The following is a 21,564-nucleotide window of genomic DNA, read 5'->3' on the forward strand; positions in this document are numbered from 1 at the left end:
CCCAAATCCTGTAATTAGAGTTTAGTTACCATGGATTTGAAGCGACAGACATGGAAAATTCAACCCTTTGCACAAAAAGAGTTTTCCAGTGATTCATTTTTCTATAGCCTAACTCAGGCTTTCCTATGAGAGAACTGCTTGCAAAAATCCTCTTTTCCCAAAAAGAGGAGGAGAAAGACAAATGGGAAATTTATGATGGGAAAATAGGAAATGTGATAGGATGTAAAAACATAAATTAGCATTCCCCATCACATCTATGAACATACAAACTGTCATAGACAATTACAGGGAATGAAGTGAGCAGGTCCCAAGTGTCTTCCAAATGTTCCTATCATACTGAATCTCTTTACTTGGTTATAATCAATCCTGATGGATGTCTAGAATCTCCTTGATCTGTCCTAGCTGTCAGCATCTTTTACAAAATCCTGCTGGATTCATAAATATAAATAAAATACATATGCAATACAAGCAGTTATACCTGATGCTCTCCATCTTTATGAAGACATTTGAGAAGTACCAATCATGAACAACTACTTTATGAATATTTTAATACTTGTTAACCTGCTTCCAAATGGCATAAACAAAAAGTGAAGATAATTATACACACACACACACACACGTATATATATATATAAAGTATTCCATGTAAATGACTCTAGTGAGGAGAAAAGACTCCCATGTAAAGATATAATTTAGGAAATATGAAGATGACCAAAAAACATATGCACTTTTATAAAGTGCACTCAATCACACGGATGGTATTTTCTATTTGGAAAGCCAAATTGCAAACAGACTGCTTTCCTATGTTAACAAACAGTAACCTTTAAGGAAATATTTTTTTTACTAATCTCTGAGATATAAACAATGAGTATCTGATTCAATTTTCCTCCCACACCAGACCTGACGAAGCTGACAGCTGGACTTCCATTCAAACTTGCATTATGAGGAGTAAGAACAAGGCAGAGATGTCAGACATCAGTAACTAGAGCTCTCTGAGGTAGGCTGGCCAAGTCAATTCATTCTTTGCCTCCAAAGTACAATGGATCTCAATTTGCTAGTTACACTTTTCCTTCATGGCATACCTCAAAAGGGTAGATGTGATTCTAACATCTTCACTCCAAATGGAGATTTTAAGCACTGTTTCAGAAAGAAAGGTGCTCAATGCAGACCAAGCATCTTGAAGGGAGGAATCAATCCTTTCTTTGATTAATTTATCAGATGTCTGCCCATAATCTAGGGTAATTTCAGTAACATCTCCCACATGCATCCTCTCAAATGGGCCCTATAAGTCTTTGAGAACTGAATTCTCAATACAGCTCAACTGCACACAGTCTTGTTCAGAATGCCTCAGTAGCCATGAAGGAATAAGAACAGCTCTAGCCTTGAAATCTACAAGTGACAGTCACAGTAATTTCTAAGAGGCAGCGTATGTTGTTCTGAGCAAATCTCTGTGCAATGACACAAATCTCAGCAGTCAGTCAAGTACCTCAATACACAGTGCAATAAAATAAATTATCTACTTGGACAAGTAGTAATGAAGAAAGCTGTTATTTCCAATGCAGAAAGAGCAGGAACCATCCAAAATGTTTCCTTCTCTTCTTCTAAAAGGTTCTGACTTTCAAAGTATGAAAGGATTCTTTTCATCTTAAAGCCTGAATCCTAGAAAGAAAGGACCGAAAAACTGCTGATTTTGTATGAAGTCTACGTATATCCTTTGGCAAGTGAAAAAGAAGTGTTTGAGTCCTGGAAGCACATATTCTACACCAGAGTTTCTTCTTCTTCTCCTAGGGGCCACACCTCACCATGCCTTCCTGGCAGAAGAAATAGTGACCATAAATGCCCTCTTTGAACAAAAAAAGTGCTCAGGCGCTCAAAAGGACAACTCAGGGATAAATAAAAGCATACATTTTATTTCTCAATTAGGTGAGGGGCCCCTACCCAAGAAGCAAGAGGGTGCATAAATTTGACCCACTCATGACAACACTGAAGAGCCAAGCAGAGGATAGGCCATATGTGTACCAACAGAAATATTTGACAATTCTGACACAAAGCCAAACCAAATATTTCAGAACCAATGCTGACCTTACTATTCTTTTTGAAAGGAAGAGTGAGTGCTCTTAGAAAATGAATCCTGGAACACAGCAACGTACAGATGGAACATGTGACCAGGATACACCCTCCTGAGACAATACAGGCATTGGCAACAAGGGCTGGCTGCAGGGATTTCACCAGGAAGCAGACATATCAATCATTTGGCCTTATTATGAACAGAGTTCCTGGGTCAGGAGAGAGATATAATATTGATGCAGGTGGAAGGGTTGGGGAATGTGAAAGCTAATGTTTCAAACACTTGGGGAGTTCAGGATAGAAGAAAGGTGACAGAAAAGAAGAAATAAAGAATGACTAGAAGCGTGCTGCTATCAGCCACCTAACAGATGAAGGCAGCAATCCTGCTCCACATCCAGTCCTGATGAACACCTACACTTACCCCTTGACAGTACTGCTAAAGGAAGGTTTCAAACAGACAAGTCTCTGCAAGGAAGATTCAGTGGTGGGCCAACCAATTTAGCAAAATTGGAGAAATCTGCTGATCATCACAGTTCATAAAACAAACGTCTTAGTATATATAACACCAATAATAGATAAGTTTGCAGACTCAAGATAAGCATTTCATTTCAGACTATTAAATTTTTAAAATCACAAATAGACAAAGGCATTTGAAATGTGCTGCAGAAATACAAGGGGACAAATACGTGTATGGATGTAGTGCTCTGCAGAACACACAGGGATGGTTAATCAGCATCAGCTGCACTCTAATCTGGACCAGAAGAAACTGCGGGATAAATAGAAATAACAGCTTAGTGTGAAGCCGAAGAATGAAAACCTTATGAATGATGGTCATCTGAATCAACACAGCAAAGAAGGAATTAGTGATCTATCTTCCTGCTATTAAAGCATATAAACCCACCATATTAAAGGATAAAGACAACTGGAAATAGAAAAGAACAACAGGGTTTTTCTACTCAGTTCTGGATGTACTAGATTAATTTTCACGTTATGACAGTGGCAACATTTACTGAAGAAATTAAAATTCTGAAATGGTGAAAGCAAGAAATGTAGCAAGCCACGGCACCAACACTTGCAGATATTCCTATCTGGTCACTTGCAATTATGCTAACATGTGTGTGACAACATCCATTACATTATTTGTTTCTCCTCTCCTCAGAAGATGTGGTAGGTGGAAGGAGTCTGTAGATTATCTTTCTCTGATTTTCAAGTCTTACAAGAGAACTTGCATGTATAAAGCAGCCCTTACCTTCTGGACGGTACTGAGCTACAATAGTCACTGCTTGGCCTGCGTTCTTCAGGGCTGCTGCTGCCTGTTCATGGGTTGCTGCTTTTAGATCTACTCCATTTACCTACAAGTAATATAAAAAAAGCTCTTCATCAAAATTAATGCTTGTATTTATCACCACAGAACACACACCTGTGGAAAAAAATTAACTGGACACAAACTAGTTTCCATACCATGTGAATTTCCCCTGTTCCCAGTATCCTTCCTGAAAGCAAGTGTCAATAAAATCCTCTCTCACATACACCGCTCTTAAGAATTACTGAGACTATCATAGTATATCACTCAGTGAATGGACAATTTTCTTCTTGTTTAAGTGTGTTTTCTTTCTTTTTAAGGAGACACAGAGAATGTTATTTTTTGTGATGGTTCAGGGACCTTCTTAGCCAAAGAGTGCCTACAGACCATGCTGTCACCACATCTAGTGAGAGACAACACCCTCTGTGAATCTGGCATTGTTTTCAATGCAGCAGATTCAAAAATAGCATCACAAAAAAAGTGAAGCAGAAACGTGTGTTCCACATTTTAGACCAAAAGCACTTTTCATAGTTCAAACTAAAATAAAGATGTGCTTTAATATCAGTTTTAGTAACAGCTGTTAAAAGGACATAATTCCTCTTAAATAACTTCCAAACTACGATGTAATTGTCCAAAGAAATGATTCTCCATAAATTAAGTAATTTCACAAAGAAACACACAAAATATATATGACCTTCAATACTAATATAGAAAAAGCCCTTAGTGAGGTATGAGATGGATCTTTGTAAGACTAACAGGAAGTTCAGCAGTTACTGCAGGAAGTAAAGACCCAGTTTTAGACACTGCTGCCAAGTGTCTCCATCTCATTAGAAGGCTTATTTCTGAAACCAGCATTCTTTCAATTTAGACACACACAGCCCTCAGCTACCAGACTAAGATAAGTTAATGTCTTCATTGAATGCCTCTGAGAGAACGAAGTGCTATTTTAATCAGGTTATAGATGAGAAACAGGCAGACTAAAGTCCTCGAAGATACTTTGGAAGAATATTGGCATCTGTTCCATTATTTCAAATTTAGCTCAATTAATAACATTCTTTGTATCTCATTAATTGGCATTAATATGCAGGGAGGGGGAAACTTTTCTTGCTGTTTAAATAAAAGAAGCAAGGAATCCTACAGAAATTATCCGATCTCCTTTCCTAAGCTCTCCGCTCAGGTCAGCTGGCCCTCCTGCAAGGATGAAAGAGATGAAAATTCCTTCTCCGTCTTCTCCTCCAACAATGTTGAAACCAAGACCTGTTGATCCTCGATGTAAGACGACCTTTCTAGGCTCTCTGAAGGAAAAGAAAGGAATGTGAAATCTCGGTCACTAGACATGAGTAAAAGTAAAATAAACAATTAGAAAAGCTTCTAGATGCAAAATAAAATCCCCTCACTGTTGTTAGGTGAACTGAACAAATCTGTATGTATGTATGTATAAATAAATGAATAAATAAATTCCTATTATACTACAATGTTATTCAGCACTAAATGTCATTACTTAATGTTTTCCACCTTGTTCAAGAACATCAGTATAGGTTGTGACATTCTCAAATACATTTTCAATTTCAGTGAAGCAACTGCAATTGAAAAAGTTAAACTTAACCAAGTTGTTGCAATCTCTTTCATAGGACCCCCTCCTAACTTGAATGAGGGGAGGAAAGAAGAAATATTGATAAGACCAGTCAAAATCTAATGCAGAAAGACTCCTTCCAAAAATCTACTAACCTGCTACTCGATCTAATAAAAGTAAAGCATAAGTGATCTCAGAAAAAGACATTTCTAATAAAGCAGAGAAACTGTGCACTGCATTTCAAAAATCACTAGAGAGCACTAAAGAACAATTAATGGACATTAAGTATTTGGAGGCATTAATTATTAATTTACAGGATAAAGTAAGAAGCTGCTTTCTTTTCCAAAACAAAAAGTATCATCTAGTCCAATCTTTAAAAATCACTCAATTTTTGCACTAGCTATTAAATCATCTTAAGGTCGAATTCTTAAATTTCACCTCTATCAACTATTATATTCATTTTTTCAGAGTACTATTCTATTGCAAATAAATGACATTGTGAAAAAAAAGTATATATATTGCTCTGGATCACACCAATACGCTAACAAAAACAGAACAGAAGAGAGAACAGAAAGATGCAGCATCTTTTAAAACAACACTCAAAATTTATAAACTTCTTTTTGGGATGGAGAGAATGTAATATGAGAAGGTAATTCAAAGAAAATCTAAACATTTTTCTGAATAGCCCTTGCATTTCGGAAGAAATCTAAAACCAGCCTTTTACAGTAATTTTAAAGGAAAGCAATAAAACCATAATGATATCAACAGGATGGAATCATTTTGGCTTATATGTCTACCTAACCCTCAGCTAAAAATCAGTACAAAGACATATCCTACCTTCCACTACACTAAAATCAATTCTCCAATTCATTATGCCACTTATGTTTCAATCCTGGGTGGACCCTGCCTTGGAATCTGAGTGACATTATCCATATCAGATGGTGGTATAACACAGAATTCAGCAACAGCATACTGAAAATGCAGTATAACATCCCTATACTTGCAGAACAGAAGGGCAACAAAATTACAACAGCTTCCTTTGATCAGCAATGATGAACAAAAGATTAATGCAATCTACTGAATCAGTGAAGGAATGAACAGTCTGTTAATGGGAAAGGATTAAGAGCTCTCCAGCCTTTCTGGGTTTAGAATCCATCAAAACAAACCTTTGTCTGTGGGGGCAGAGAGGATCCAAACATTGCTTGCTTTAAAATAAGAAAATCCCTGGTCTGCTCATACTACCATCCTAAAAATCTCTGTTAACACAGGCAGCATTCCCAGGGGTTTCTCTTTTTAACGCTATTCCTGGACTGATAAATCAACTGCGTGTATAGATACATATAAATATACCTAGTTTTCTCCTTACAACAATGTTCACAAGAGTTAAAAAACTAACATCTATTTCTTGAAATAAAATATAGCATTCACTAGTATTTTGCCCACAAACACATCTTGGAGCTTCCCTGGTTAATCAATTTGAGACTTAGATTTGGTTATTCATTACCTGGTAATCTCATCATCTCCAAGCATTCCCTTGGGAACTGGTGAATATCGCCCTGGTGATGCTGGGGGCAGGGACTGTCCCAGGTAGGCAGATGGAGTGATATGGTTATCCACTGGCTGAGAATAAGCTTCACAGAGGTGGAAGAAAAACAAGAAAAGACATTAGGATAGGACAGAAAAAGGGCTGGAGGAACTGAAACAAAGGAGTGACCTCTTCTAAAAATGAACTATAGCAGTTCAAATGATATATTATAAATATCATAGTTCTAAAATATTGTCTTAAGTCTGCAAATTCCCAGGTCTCCTCACCAAGTCAGTAAGCAAATTTTTCAGTTTGAAAAAAAGAAAACTTTTTTAGAAACAGTTACTGTGGGTAGTTGAAGCCCATGGGGACAGTCTGGAGATTTATCTGTCTTAAAGCTGTCTTTAACTTGACTGAAGCAAAGTTTTAACTGAACCACAACGCACATACTAAAAGAAATTTAGCATCTTAATGATTACAATTGATGGAAAATATTCTACAACACCAGGAGAATTGTTTCAATAAATAATTAAGAAGGTGCATGATGTTTCCAAGTTAGGCACATCAATTTTAAGTGCTCATTAAGGCACAGTCATACCCACTGTTTGCTATTACAAAGCATGTTCTACAATTGGAAATGTTTTTCCTGGTGTATGTGCTTCAAATTTTGAGGCTTAAATATGAAGGGTGGGGACACTTCACAGATTCAGTATTATGAAAGTTGCCAGACTCTCTTTGCTCTTACCTTCTGTATCTGATGGGGTACCTGACCTCTGAGGATTTACACTAAACCCAAAGCTCTTTAACTGAACATACATGACACAGATTGCAGAAGCAATCTGCATATTCTCCTTTTTTTTTCTTTTCCTTTTTAAACCATTATCAAAAAGTTTCAATCATATACAAACTTATTAAGAGTACTCTCTTGATATCTATCTATATATGTGATTTTATAAATACATATATACACACATATATATACACACAAACACACACAATATATATTTGCTAAATAGGCATCTTTCAAACCACCCAGGTCTGGGCGGGACTGTGCCTGTAGTTCTAGATTCCTAGTAAACCTGTGTGCAATAAATTCTTCACACAGCATATGCATCAGATCAACACTGTCAGCATTTCAGCAAGCATTAAAATCCACTATTAAGAGCTCCAGCAGTTTAAAAGCACTGGGTGATAAAGTAATTGTGCTATTCAGACACACCAGCCCTCAGTTAGTTGCATGAGACTGTGCAGAATTTTTGGAAATCATAATTCTGGATACACAAGAGGTTTCAGCAAAATTCAGAACTGAAGTACAAGAGGTACCTGGTGCCCTTCTATAACAGACAGACGGAAGCTCCCTCACATTGCTTGGCTTCATGAGGTCTAAAGCAAAGAGAATGCTGCTTTTGCTAAAACCAAATTATCAACATAAGCATTCACATCTGACAATTCCCTAAAAATTAGGAACTGTTCAACATATGTGATTCCTAATACAGTTTTTTAGAACAGCAGTAACACACACATATTGCACCTTCATCCTTCTACTCCCTGCAAGGATTTTATAGATCCCACTACCTTCCATCTGTCCCAGTACAATATGTAGTTTCTGTGCACTGGTAAGAGATTCAGACACCTAACTGTCAGTTTCAAGACTTGGGGTTTTTAGTCACACAGGAATTTCAGCAACAGATTTTACACAATGATTACCAAACCATATTGCAATATTTGCTTTTCAGTTAAAAGATATGTTTTTTAATACAACATTATTATTTCCACGTCATTGTACACACTACTTGCTTAAAATAAAACCACACACAAATACAGTTATTTTGCTTTTCTCAGAAAATTTTAAGGCTAAAGCACAAAAAATGAAATGCAAGACATTATGAGCTCTTTTCCAACTACAGGAAAATGGGTTTTGATTAAAAAACCTGAACAACTGTTGCACAGTATAGCAGCTCTGTACATTCTGTTCATGCACTAAATTATCTCATTTCACAAAACGAATTTGAAATTGCTTTTAACAAGCCAATGGCAGCCATAATGATGCATATTTTATAGGAAGTAATTAGATACAAATTCTATATTCATTGACGTACAGTGCTTCTCCCTTGATTGTTTTTCAAGTTCCTAAAGCTTTTAACTGCGCTGTGTTCAGAAACATACACACCAACTACTACATAATCTTATTTTAAACATTTTTTTATCCTTTCACCATGTAACTAAAAGTCAGCTATCAATCAATATAACAGTTTATTATTTCAGACCTGTGGACTGTTCCACAACAGCACTGGCTACATCCTTTATAGGGTTTTACATATGCTACTTGCTTGGAACAGTCTGGTCCTTTCTCAAGGCTGGTGTTCTCAGTGCTATGAAAGAAAACCTACAAGGCACGAAGAGGCTCTCTGTGGAGCTCGGGCACGAAACCATGCCTGTGCCCTTCCTGAAACTGTTTTAGATTGAAATTATAGTTGAACAGTATTCATGATGAACATGATAGAAATAAAAGGCAAGCCATCACTTTTTGAATCCTAAAGGAGGTCTAAACTTCTGTTTCCAGGTAAATATTATTACTGATGGAACTGATAAAGGAACTGTCTTTTGGATGAACAGAAAATTGCATGCATAAAATCAACTTGCTTTGACAGGAAAAGTCAGACTCTTAAGAAGAAATTCCATTTCTAAATCCACCCTCTCCTTCACATAAGACAGTTCTAGACAAAAAGAAAAAATGGAAGATTTCCTATTATTTTCCTATTGTCTGTAAACTGAGGACACCAATCACAAGTACAATCTCTAAAATGGGAAATAAAATTAAAACTTTATTTTCTTTTACTGTTATTACATATTCTTCTCTTCCTGTACTTATGCCATTTAAGAAATGATAAGGGATTCATATCTAGTGAAGAAACTGATTATTCCATACCTTCCAGTATTTTATTTCTCAATGCAGTGTGGAAATACTGTACCAAGGCAAAAAAACACAAAGGAAAAAATACTTTGAAATTAATTAGGAGTTAAAAATGCATCATTAATAATGTCTTCAAAGGAGGCCTGTACAGGAAGCAAGTACTCTCTCTCAAAAACCATTTAGCCACTTTTCTAACTCTGATATTCTACTACATGCACTTCACAGGTAATGTTGGTGTTTTAAACAGCAAGTACTACACCTTCTTAGTAGTATTTCAACTGAATAACTTTAAAAGCATTTATATGAACAAATCACTGGGTATTTGTTCCAGGAACCATTTAATGACCACATTTTACATATAGATTATGGAGGCAGTTTACACTCCTACTGACATATGACCCCCACAGCAGGCTAATAGCTCTGATTATCCCACACATATCAGCTGAGCCGTCAATGCTCAGGACACAAGACCATCCCACCCGCGGTGCTGTTGTTCCTCTGCACACAGTAAATACAGTGGGGGACTTCTGTTGCATTTCCATGTTTTCTGTACGGGAAGTTCTCATTTTTCAGCCTGATAGAGAGTGGAGAACAGCACTCAGAGGGCAATGTGCTCAGAAACAACAATCTTTCCTAATTTTTTTCTTCTTGAGTTAGAAAATGCTTTACAGATCACTGTAAAGTAACTGTTTAGACTGGCAATCCACACCCCAAGAGCTAAAAGATAAATCCACAGACGCAACAGAAACAGGCATAGCAATCAACTGTTCCAGGTCTGTGACCAAGCTTTCATCACACATACACATCCCAGTCTCTAAAGCTACAGCACACAGCCATCAGCTACTTTTCCCACATTCATTCTCTGCTGAATCTCGGGTCTCAAACAACCCCAACTCTTCTTGAACAAGATTTTCAACAGTAACTTCCCTCACGGGCAGCTGGAAGCTGTTCACTCACTCTGACAAATATCAAATGACAGAGGTCAATTTTCAGCCCCAGGTGCACAGTGTTGGCACAACATCTGTACTCTTCCCAATAAATACTGCCATAAATCAGAAGCTCAGAAACCTCTTGATGAAATATCCCTTGATTCTAAGGCACTAACCCCAAGGAAACATCAAATGATTTAATTATCTATATAGATACTAACTTCTTTGATCCCTTCTTTTGAGCCATCAGACCACCTGACAAGGCCATACTATTGTGTGGCTGATATTCTTACTACAGGAGTTCTAAAAGAAATCAGATTTTGCACAAAACCTAGACACTGAAATTTGTGAACCTTGTTCTCGAACAGTTCTTCAGTATCCTCACCTCTGCATTTTAAATCCCCATCACCACGGTGAGGCAGACCTAAACAAGACCAGTTCCCGAGGCAAAATCTTATGAATTAACTACCATGTTTACACAAGTTAGCACAGTGAGCAATCTATTGCATGTTCTGCACAGTACTAAATACTGTGCACTGTGCTTCTAGATGTTTCTGTTAAAATGAGAATAAAAAAAAAAAAACAAGAAACACAGAAATAAAATAAGCAAACAAAAAACCCTCCCAAGGGGGGTCTGTAAGTGAGCAGTTTACATATAAACTCAAGAGCAGAGTTTCTACCTTGACATCATTTGTAATAGACACGTTCACAGGGAGCTTCTGTGCACGACTTACTTCTCCTTTATGGTAGGACTGAAATCCTAAGAACCTGGACAAAAGGATTCTCATGGACAGAAATGGGAAGGAGGATCGCAAATACATGTCTCAAAACAGCTGCAGGTGAGTAGGTGAAGAAAGAAGCCTGGTAACTGTTTCAACACTGACTCACAATCTAAGTGATCCTAGAAAATACCTCTTTAATATCTGCCATCTGGTGAAAGCTCTTCAGAATCCCTAACCTAAAGCTCTTGAGCTCTTTACTGCTCTGCTAAATGCAGTATAAAATACTACATGCAGGTGCCACCATTTTTTGGTAAGAGTTCTATCTAACTGAGCAGCTTCTTGCAGAAAGCAGAGGCTTTCTAGTTGCAAAGTTATCAAACTCCTTTATAAAGCAAGAAAGAGCCTTTGAAGAGATTGATATCTCCCTTTGAGATTTCTGTTGTAAATGTGCAAATGCTGAGAGGTACTGGAAAAGCTTTTGTTCTGTCCTGTATTAGAAAAATAGCATCTAGCAGCTCAGATACACACAGTTGTTTCTTATAAGTGAAAGATTGAGTTAAAAAATAAACCGATTTCCTGGAATTAAGTCATTAAACACCTCAGCAAGACCTTTGGGTCTGCTTTGTGTTCAAAATTCTGGCAGTAGGTTCAGTCTCCGCATCAGCGGCAGTAACAGCCAGCTGCACTTTGATTAACAGACACACAAGCTCATGGAGTCTTAGGTTTCTAGAAAAGGCTTCCCTGTCATAAGGAAAAGAAACAGACGAAAGTTTCATCAAACAACCCAGCACTTTGCAGAGGAATGTTCTTTGGTCTACCAGAAACAGTGAAAAACAGAGTATCTTCAGATGGAGAACTGAAGGGAACTGTAGCTAAATGAAATGAAACTCAGAAAATCTACTCAAAAGTACAGACAGCCCACAAACCTTGTCAATGGTCACTAACAGACAGACAAGACACCGGAATCTGAGAAAAACTTTTCAGAATGTTTGAGTAGGAGGAGAAAGGTTCCCAGAAGCAGCTGCTGGAGCTTGAGGTACATGACAAGGTCAGGAGATTGGCTTTTCACTTCTCAGTAAAAGGATAGAAGTGACACTTCCCACAAAGAATGGGATACTGGGCTCCACAGAATGCCACCATCTCTCAAATCACACTTAGAGGGAGAGCAAATGGAGAGAAACTCTGCAGGAAGGATGGTAATGGGACAAAAGGAGCCTGCATGTGTGACCAGGCCATTAATCTCCAGGTAATGGATATGACATTGAGTCATGCCCACTGAGAAATTAAGGACTCAAGGCAAGATGGCAGTGGACATCCTCATGGCAGTTATGTGGGATTACCCTTGACAGAACTTTCCTGATCTGTCCAGCCAATGGCCATGGTGAGAAGGTATTCTTGAAGATGTCACCATCTCTCTTATGGCTCCATGTTATGATGCAATTACCTTCAATGAACTGAGTCTCCAGTTCATCCACCATTTGAGACAAGAGGTCCAACAACCAGTGGCCACTTTGCCAGTGTCATTATTTATTTGGACTAGGCGAATTATCAGGAATCAGCTCCTTCTCTACCTTCCTCCCCTCAAACTTTCTACAGGTTTTGCCTTTGTCCCCACAAAAGATTAACAAAGTAAATATTCCAATGATTGAGTCAGGGTACAGTAGTAAGAGATGAGATACTCCAATGTTTGTCACACCCCAATCCACAGCAGTGTAACTGCATTACTGCAACACTACCAGGAACACTATGTACAAATCAGATTTCTCTGTCTCAAAAAATATGAATTCAAGGTGAAATATATGAAAAGATCAGTTATAGGTAAAGAGAAAAGGAAGCCTACTTTCCAAGGAAACAGTGGGAAAGGTTATTGAACAAACTTGATACAGTAAGGGAAAATGGCTGCTCTTTAACCATAATATCTATGAGTAGAACACTGCGGAAGAATCAGTGGAGGCTGAAAATTAGGTATGTCAAAGAATGGAGCCTTCAAGAGCATTCTTCTAATAACACAGTGGAGATAAAACCTAATTACCTCCAAATTGTAATTCAATAAGCTTACAAATAGATATTAAGATACTGTAGCTATTGCCAATAAATGATGGGCTTATAAGGTACACTTCAGTCCTCTGTTGCGCTGCACTTTTGTTTGTTGTTCTTTACATACTGTTTTCAATTACATCTTCCAGTCCCAAAGTGCTCTTTTTTTTCATATGAAGTAGTATCTAAACAGATCAGTGCTACATATCAATTACACATATCTAATGGCAGGAAACAAAGCAATACCTAAAATAACTCACCAATTCATGTGACAACATGAGTAAAACTGGTCACCCAGAAAAGTCAGTCTGTTTAGTCTTGGGAAGACACAGTCATATCATTCTCTTCCCTTTCTCCAGCCACTAAATGATAATAAACCGTCTCGAAGTATACTCAACTCAAATATTTCTTTACATTGTAGTTCAACCCTGAACTTTCTGGATTTGTATGTGTGACTTTGAAAATACTCTTGTCAGTAGTACCCTTATGTCAACAAGAAATTCTTGTAACTACTTTTGAATACTTTTTTTTCCATTTGAATTGTCAACAATTATGTCAAAACTGAAGTCAGATTTCAAGTAAGTTAACAAGGAATTTTTTGGCATATTCACAGACAGGCACCAGAGCAAGAACTTCCCATCCCCCCAGGTCAGTTTATTCAAGTATATGCAAGTTCCTGATAAACCAGGAAAACAGGAAAAATGTCAGAGCATCACTATCCTCTAGTTGAAACAGTATTGTCTTTTGCTTAGTTTACAGGATACTGAACATCCTCACAGTGCATTGCTTGCTATTCTTCACAGCCCCCAAGAGCATGAGGCACTTGTTCTCTCTCCTTGTACTCATCAGCAAGTGATGAGCAACACAGCCTCTAGGACTGGGCCATGACAGCCACAAAAACATACCTGAAGCCCCGCTGTTGCTGTCTTTTCAAGATACAAGCTATAGGATGTTGTTCTGTACAGCATATAATTTTCCTCATTTATCAACATATGTCAGATTTTTGCCCCATATAATTTTTAAAACCTTGAAACAGTTAAAATACTAAAAATGAAATATGTTAAAGCCTTAAGGGAAAATTAATTAAATCAGAAAGATAAGATAAACTTACAGTTTGTGATGTCAGGAGGGGCATAACTGTCATTCATGAACATGCTGGTGGGTTTTGCAACCTTCAGATAAACAAAGTCAGACGTGTTTTTTAAGGCAGTCACTGCTTCTTCATGAGTAACTTCTTCTAAGCAAACACTGTTCACCTAAAGAGAAAAAAAACCCAAATTCTCAACACAGAAAAATGTACTGTTTTCATAGGACACTCACTGAAAGCTGTTGGAGCACTGGCACTGAGAGTCTTTATTCGGATTCATGTGCCATGAAACATAAATACATAAATAGATTTTAATTCCTACCACTCCTGAAGACTAAAAAGTCATTTTGCTGTATTTGGTAATTGTAGTGCAACCTAAACACAGAGGAAGTTACATTCTGCAATATATGGGTGTGTATCTCTACCTTAGTGACTAAAGCTTTGACTAAGTGAAATTCAGATAATCAGAAGATCATAGAATGGTCTGGGTTGAAAGGGACCTCAGAGACCATCTCGTAAGGATACCACACACTAGACCACGCTGCTCAGAGCCTCATCCAGCCTGGCCTTGAACACTTCCAGGGATGGGATACCCACAACTTCTCTGGCAACCTGTTCCAATGCTTCACCACCCTCATAGTGAAGATATCACAGATGACATTTTACTTACTTCTTTCTTGAGTTAAAGAACTGAGGGAATGATTACAGCTACCACCAACTAGGACACGGTATTTAGTATATCCAGTAGCAAACTGCACATGCTCCTTGTATCTCTGAAACAGTACCTGATATTGATCTAAAACTCTTTTATTTAATTTTATCAGCCAAATGTTTTTAATGGATAAAGTAATGCTGGACAAAGTAATTGGTCACAAAAGTTTGGAACTTATAACAAAACTTCCTTTAAGCCTTCCCCATAATTTATGACAGAAGCAAGTTAGCATGGAAATTTTTTGTATAGGTGACAAATTACAACACTGGAATGCAATTCACCATTAAAAGGAAGTTTTCCAGTGCTCTTGCATTCTGAGAAGTCCTATAAATAAAAACACTTCCTATAATGAAGATTGTAAATCTTAAAACCATGAAATATGAAGAGCATTATCATCAAACAGTTGGACCTTTAGGTTTGTGAACTTGCATGGCATATGAAGACGAATATTTACTGTGCAGCTAATATTGTAAGCATATTCTCTCTGTTTTTTCCTCCCAGTTCTCAGGTAAGGATCTGCTCCTGTCTTGAGCTGATTCCACAGAACCATGCATTGTAACACCAAGATCTCATTCCTAATATTTAAAAAGAAGCAGGATTCTTCACATAAAGGGATAATCCCAGTATTTTTTAAGTACCTTCATATTCCCTAGCTCTGTGTTTTAAGTGACAAAATTATCCAAAAAGTCTTTTTACAGATGGAAAACTCTGCACTAAACATTTAGAGTTCATTTTTACTGTTGGAAGAGCAGTAGAATACATGTTCTGCTGTTTTGTACTGTGAGTACAGATGTACCCAGGGCTCTTACATAAGGAAATAGTGGTAGAGGAAGGAGTGTAGAGCAATTAACCTCACTAGAGTTAACAATGCAGAAATACATTCAGAAATTTCTGGATGTGGCTCTCATTTTACTATCTGGACAACAAATTTCTGGACTGAATTTAAGAAAGTTGAAAGTTATTTTTACTTTGTGCATAGAAAAATTCAACTTTGAAGCTATTTTAAGCTTTTGAAAAAATAAAAATGCCATTCAAAAGCATTACAAACACTGAAATGCAATATAAGCAGCAGTTTTACTAAAGGCTGGCTAGCCACCAGTACAAGGAGTTCCATTCCATTCTTCTCTTTTGAGAAGAGAAACAATCCCATTGTATGTTTGTTTAAAATGCTGTCACTCAGATCCCAGAAAATAATAGCAGGCCTCAGAAATAAACATGCTGATTCATACAGGTTTTGCATGGAACATTGGGCTGAGGAATAGATTTCAGATTTTCTGATGAGATGGCGTTGAATGATGCAGATTTAATTTTATCACTGATTTCCAGGCAGCTTAACCACAAATTGAATCATACCCCTCTTGAGCCTAAAAGTGAATGGCCATTAAGAAAATGCAGCTCTTACTTACAGCTAAAAGTTTGTCTCCAATCTGAAGTTTGCCATCTTTATGTGCTGCCCCACCTTCGATGATTTTGGTTACATAAATGCTGTTGTCCCCAGGTATATGCTGATTTCCTACACCACCAGCAATACTGAAACCAAGACCTGCTTGAAGATAAAGGCATTACTCAAGAAACCTGTATTGCATTCATTGTATTCAAATTCTTACACAAATAATAACAATCCTTGTATCACACGTAAATATATATAATATCAGGCTCTGGCTGAAGCAATTCTGATGCCTTTTCAAGTGAACTTGAATAATTTTCTAAAAAATAAAGTTCTAGAAAAGACATAACCTGTACACAAGTTCTGAAAACCAAAAGCTAGACAATTTACTTCATGCCTTGTGAAGTATGGGCACAGCAGAGCTATAGCACCTCCGCTGATATTTATAGAACTTTTTCCCAGAAAGTACTTTCCCTAAATTATTTTTAATCTCTCAAAGATCCTTTTTAGGTAATCCAATGAATTATTTTACTCCAATTTTTAATGTACTTAAAAATTACTAGATATAATCAGACACATTTTTACCATTTAAAAGAAAACACTGCATTCTGCAAGAACAGTTTCAATCCTATCCTTATGAAACAGAAGCTTTATATTTCCAGCATACCTTTGGGGCCTTTCACAAGTTTGATTTCCACTATTTTTTCTGTGACTGGTTTTCTTCTTTTGACATACAATCGTACGATTGATCCTGCTTCTTTCAATGCTTCCACTGCTTTGCTGTGTGTCACATCCCGAACATCCACCTCATTTACTCGTAGGATACAATCATTAACCCTGGAGACAGCAACAGTCATGCTCAGCTGTTGTGTTATAGCAGAGTGCACACATTAGGAGCCCAATATTTTATCAAGAATACACTAACATACATGTTAACACATTAAAATACAAAGATTTTTTTTCAAAATTCTACTCATTCAAAACAACGCTCTAAAATTAATTATTATTGCTTGAAAATGAATCAAGGATCACTAGAAAGCATTTAAGAGGAATATTTAGTTCACAGCTGAAGAGGGCACCATATTACATGTTCCTCATTTAGACAGTGTTTTGATCCGATGTTTGTAAAAATTACCTTTTGTTTACAGCTATAAAACAGAATTTAAAAAATCAAAGCCTTGAAGGCACACAATGAAAACGCACTGTTTTTAAGCCATGATAGGAACAAGTCAATCTTGCTTTACACAAGCAGATTAAGTGCTGGCCTTCCAGTCCATTTAACATGTTGCTGCACTAACACTGAGTCCTCATTACACTGAGTGCAATGCCAGGCCCACCTGTCACCATGTCCTGCCAGATGTACCTCTGACAATGGCCAACAAGCTAAAATGAAGCCTTGAAATAACCTCATTAGGACTAAAACCCATAATACATTCAGGTATTTGCACATGAAATGATGGGGCAAGTTTTTGGCGACACAAGAGGAAAAAAGATAGTCCTACAATCAATGTGGATGGGTACCTGAAAAATTAAGACACTGAATTATTACCAAGCATAAAAAAGGGTTGTTATTAAACTCAACTATCTCTAAGAGTTACCTATTCTACCTGTCTAAGCATTTTCTCAAATTAAGGACTGTGAAACATATGGTATAATAAATTTATACCACACAATAGAAAAAGTTCACCTAATTTCCCTGAACTGCCAATATTATTACTTTGGGAGACACATATTGGACCACTCAAACATTCTTCATTATTTAAAAAACACTTCTGTAAGGAAACCCTATTTAACATCTAATGCAGGATGATAAAACTGTTAAAAGTAACAGAAAATTTTCTATCCACTGTTTAAAATACAATAACAGCACTTAGCAACCCAACACAGAAATTCACCCTACCGTAATCTTCCATCCTGGGCAGCTGCACCCCCGGCTATAATTTTTGTAATGAAAATACTTGCATCATCCCCAATATGTGGGTTGTCTGTACCACCTGCAATGCTAAAGCCAAGTCCTGAATTTCCCTAAAGATAGAAGGGAAAAAAAGATTTATACATTTCTTTTCTGGGGAAAAGATATTCTGGTGTATTTGATTGACTGTAGAACCAGATCTACATAATTTTCACTGATAACAAAAATATTAAAAGACAATTTAAGCAGTATGCTACATATATAACTTATTTCTATGAAAATAAGTATAATTACATCTTAAATATATGTAAGGAGAACGTAAGTCATTGTATAACTAAGAGATACAGTTCCAGCCCCACAGCTTTCTCATTGAACTTGATAAACTGTAGGAACCCAGAGTGCAGAGAAATATTCTCTGCACTCTGGGTTCCTACAATAAACTACATAAAATCTTCTATCTCTAATGTGCTAGATATTTTAGGTTATTCATACAAATATTTGCTCCTCATTAAATTATTAGTGGCATATTCTTTTTCCCAGAGAAGCCTTTAAATAGCTTGTGTCCTACCTCTAATATATCCCCACAGATGCAGAGATTCAGACTGATATTTTTCTCTTCAAGGATTGCTTGCCCTTACCATCAACTGCAAGACCTCTTCACCCTCTCAGTAACCACCAAAACTGCACAGGTATTAGATACAATAATTTCTTTCTGTCTTTTTGTTAGCAGTGCATCTCAAGTGAACTGAGCTAGAACTCAATGTAGAAAACCTAACAAAGAAATGCATGTGACAAGTGTCACATAATCTCAATATAAAACTTAATGGTATATAAGTAAAAGCCGATGAAAAAAATAGCAATACAGATGAAATCAGAATCTGTGTTGTTAGTCTCTACAAGTCTGGGTAGCAACATTAAATGCAGGATGTCTTAGAGGAGATCATTCCCCCCATTTTACTCTCAATGGTCAAGGATATTAATAAACTTTCAATTCCTGCTTAGCAATTGAATGTACTTTTTTTCTTCAGGTTAAATAATCTACCTAAAACAAAAAAAGAAAGAGTAAAAATTGGTTTGGATTGCTATTTTTCATATTAAAGTATCATAAATCCCATTTCAAACAGAGTACAGAACGACATTTAGCATGTTACCCTTTCAAGAGTAATTTCTTCATACTCGTAATCTGCATCTGTGCCATTAACCTATAAAAAACAGAAAAGTGAAACTTACAGAGAATCTTATACTTTCCATGACACAGTTTGCTTGGCAGTTCACTCCCATCAAATCTCAGCTAATTCACAGTGACCACTGAGGTCAGAGGGGACATGTGATTTTCACACTACTCTGTATTTATGAATCAGACAATCTTTTTGTACGAGTTTAAAAGTTGCCAGTTCAGAGAGCAGACTGTTCTACACAACTACTGTAGGGCACAAGTCCTCTGCTTCTGACTGCCAGAAAAAAAAATGCTCTTGAGATACTCAGATGTTCCTCAGGCTATACAGGAACTTGAAACTGAGAAAAAATAAAGAGAATGTGGGGTAGAGAAGAATTGTAAGGAAGAATAGAGCAGCATTTGCCAATTGTTGTTCCACACTGAGCAGAGAAAAATCAAAGACTGATGCTTTACACCACCTTCTCATGAGAAATGCGCAAGACCCTTCTAAAGTAAAATTTAACAACTGTTTATACTACTATTTATCATGTTACATACATACTAAAGTTCAACAATTTAAAACAGGGACAAAAAGAGAAGAAGAGTTTAGAAGAATATTTTATATCTTGATGAAAAAGCAAAATCCTAGAAAGAAGCCTTGACATCGTCAGGTTAGAAAGGATACCCACATTCTTTGCTACCTACAGAAGTAGGACAGAATCAAATACCAGAAGCAACAAATATCAAAACTAAGCAAAATCAATTAAATAACAAATTCTTATTCATATTTAATATTCAAGAGTAAGTTTTATTTTTTCCATTACTGACCTATCTTAGAACTCAAATTCTTTCCTCCACAGCTGCCTGCAGCAGCTACAGACAATTACCTATTTCTAGCCTTTTAGGATGAACTATTTAACAAGGTAAGAAGTAACATTTATACTATTATTTTACAAAGGACCTGGTCAATCCTTAAGATACAGAGTATCTGATAGACTTTGTACTCTTAACACGCTAAAGATAAAAAACATGCTTAGAAGAAAGCATTTTAAAATCTGACCATTTCCTAGCAGAGAATTTTAAAAGGAAATTTAATTCATCCCCCAAAAAATTAAGATCAAGCTACTTTCTTTCTCCTATATTTATTTAACATATTTAAATGCTCCAAAAGCTGGTGATGCCATGACTTTTACAGGCTAACATCAAGCTCATTTATCCCTCACTCTCTAATTATATCTCCCCTTAATACAATAGGAGCCATATCCCATTCCACACATAACAGATTATCATCTTTGCAAAGTACCTCAAAAGTGATTATGTCCTTAGTAGTATGCTCAGTGGAAAAGATAACGTGGTTTTAACACATGATATTTCTCTATTAAAAAGGGATGAGGTCCTGACCTTCTGAATACCTGAAACTGAATCTATTGCTACACCAACACAAAAGAAGACACTGTGATCAAGAAGTTTTATGGTAGCTTAGTCCTTGAGCTATTATCTACAGGAATAATAACATGTGCTAACTGAAGCAGTCATCCAGCATTACAGTACCTGCAAAAGGTTCATGATGATTGATCAGTGTGCAATGGTCTTTTCTTTTCTTTTTTTTTATTAAATAAATAACAAGGATGATTAATAATTTCCCTACTCATTGCCATTAGACAAAAAAAAGCTGATCCTAATATATTTAAGCAGTCTCTTATTTCCATGTACAAAACTCTGTAATCCAATTAAAAATATCATCTAGATAAACAGGAGCAAACAAAAACCTCCATCATTTTTATCTTTTCCTTTAGCTCAGCTCTATAGACTCCCTCATTTTTTGAAAAATTACCTCTGAATTTATTTATCTAACAAACCAAACATTAGTAGAAACAGTAGCAAGGATATATCCCATGATAAAAATCATTGACCTAGTCTATCTTTTCCAAGTTTTAAAGGGATCTCAGACCCACTAAGCTAAGCTTTATTTGCAGGGTCTTCCCCTGAATGAAGGATTTTCTATATAAATGTCGTAATTATGCATGACAAACGAAAATCTCAGCCTCCACATAACTACACTTATTACCTTAATGTTTCAAACAGAACCAACTAATTTTTATGAACTTTTAGAATACTAAAACCTTAAGTATAGCCACTGCATGAAGAAATGCTTTTATGAGAAGTGCAACGGAAATGGCACATTAAATATTAAAGCAGCTGCCTGCACAGTTGGACAGATTGTTCTCTGAACACTGAAC

The 21,564-nt window shown here is 36.6% G+C and overlaps 1 protein-coding gene across 21 annotated transcripts in view; it reads right to left on the bottom strand.

Annotated features, from left to right (window-relative positions):
- Positions 1–21,564, bottom strand: part of DLG1 (discs large MAGUK scaffold protein 1) — a 149,836-nt gene that overhangs the window by 35,897 nt on the left and 92,375 nt on the right. For all 21 annotated transcript variants that reach the window (XM_042042539.1, XM_042042549.1, XM_042042536.1 and 18 more), the window contains 8 exons: positions 19,320–19,370; positions 18,157–18,281; positions 16,924–17,093; positions 16,276–16,412; positions 14,182–14,326; positions 6,448–6,574; positions 4,509–4,665; positions 3,317–3,419 (listed from right to left, as the gene is read on the bottom strand). In XM_042042539.1, the coding sequence (XP_041898473.1) occupies positions 3,317–3,419; positions 4,509–4,665; positions 6,448–6,574; positions 14,182–14,326; positions 16,276–16,412; positions 16,924–17,093; positions 18,157–18,281; positions 19,320–19,370 (1,015 nt within the window). The remainder of the gene's footprint in view (positions 1–3,316; positions 3,420–4,508; positions 4,666–6,447; positions 6,575–14,181; positions 14,327–16,275; positions 16,413–16,923; positions 17,094–18,156; positions 18,282–19,319; positions 19,371–21,564) is intronic.

This window comes from Corvus kubaryi, unplaced genomic scaffold (assembly GCF_017639235.1).
Source record: "Corvus kubaryi isolate FWS band 111438036 unplaced genomic scaffold, C.kubaryi_AGA036_p1.0 37397, whole genome shotgun sequence".
NCBI lineage: Eukaryota > Metazoa > Chordata > Aves > Passeriformes > Corvidae > Corvus > Corvus kubaryi.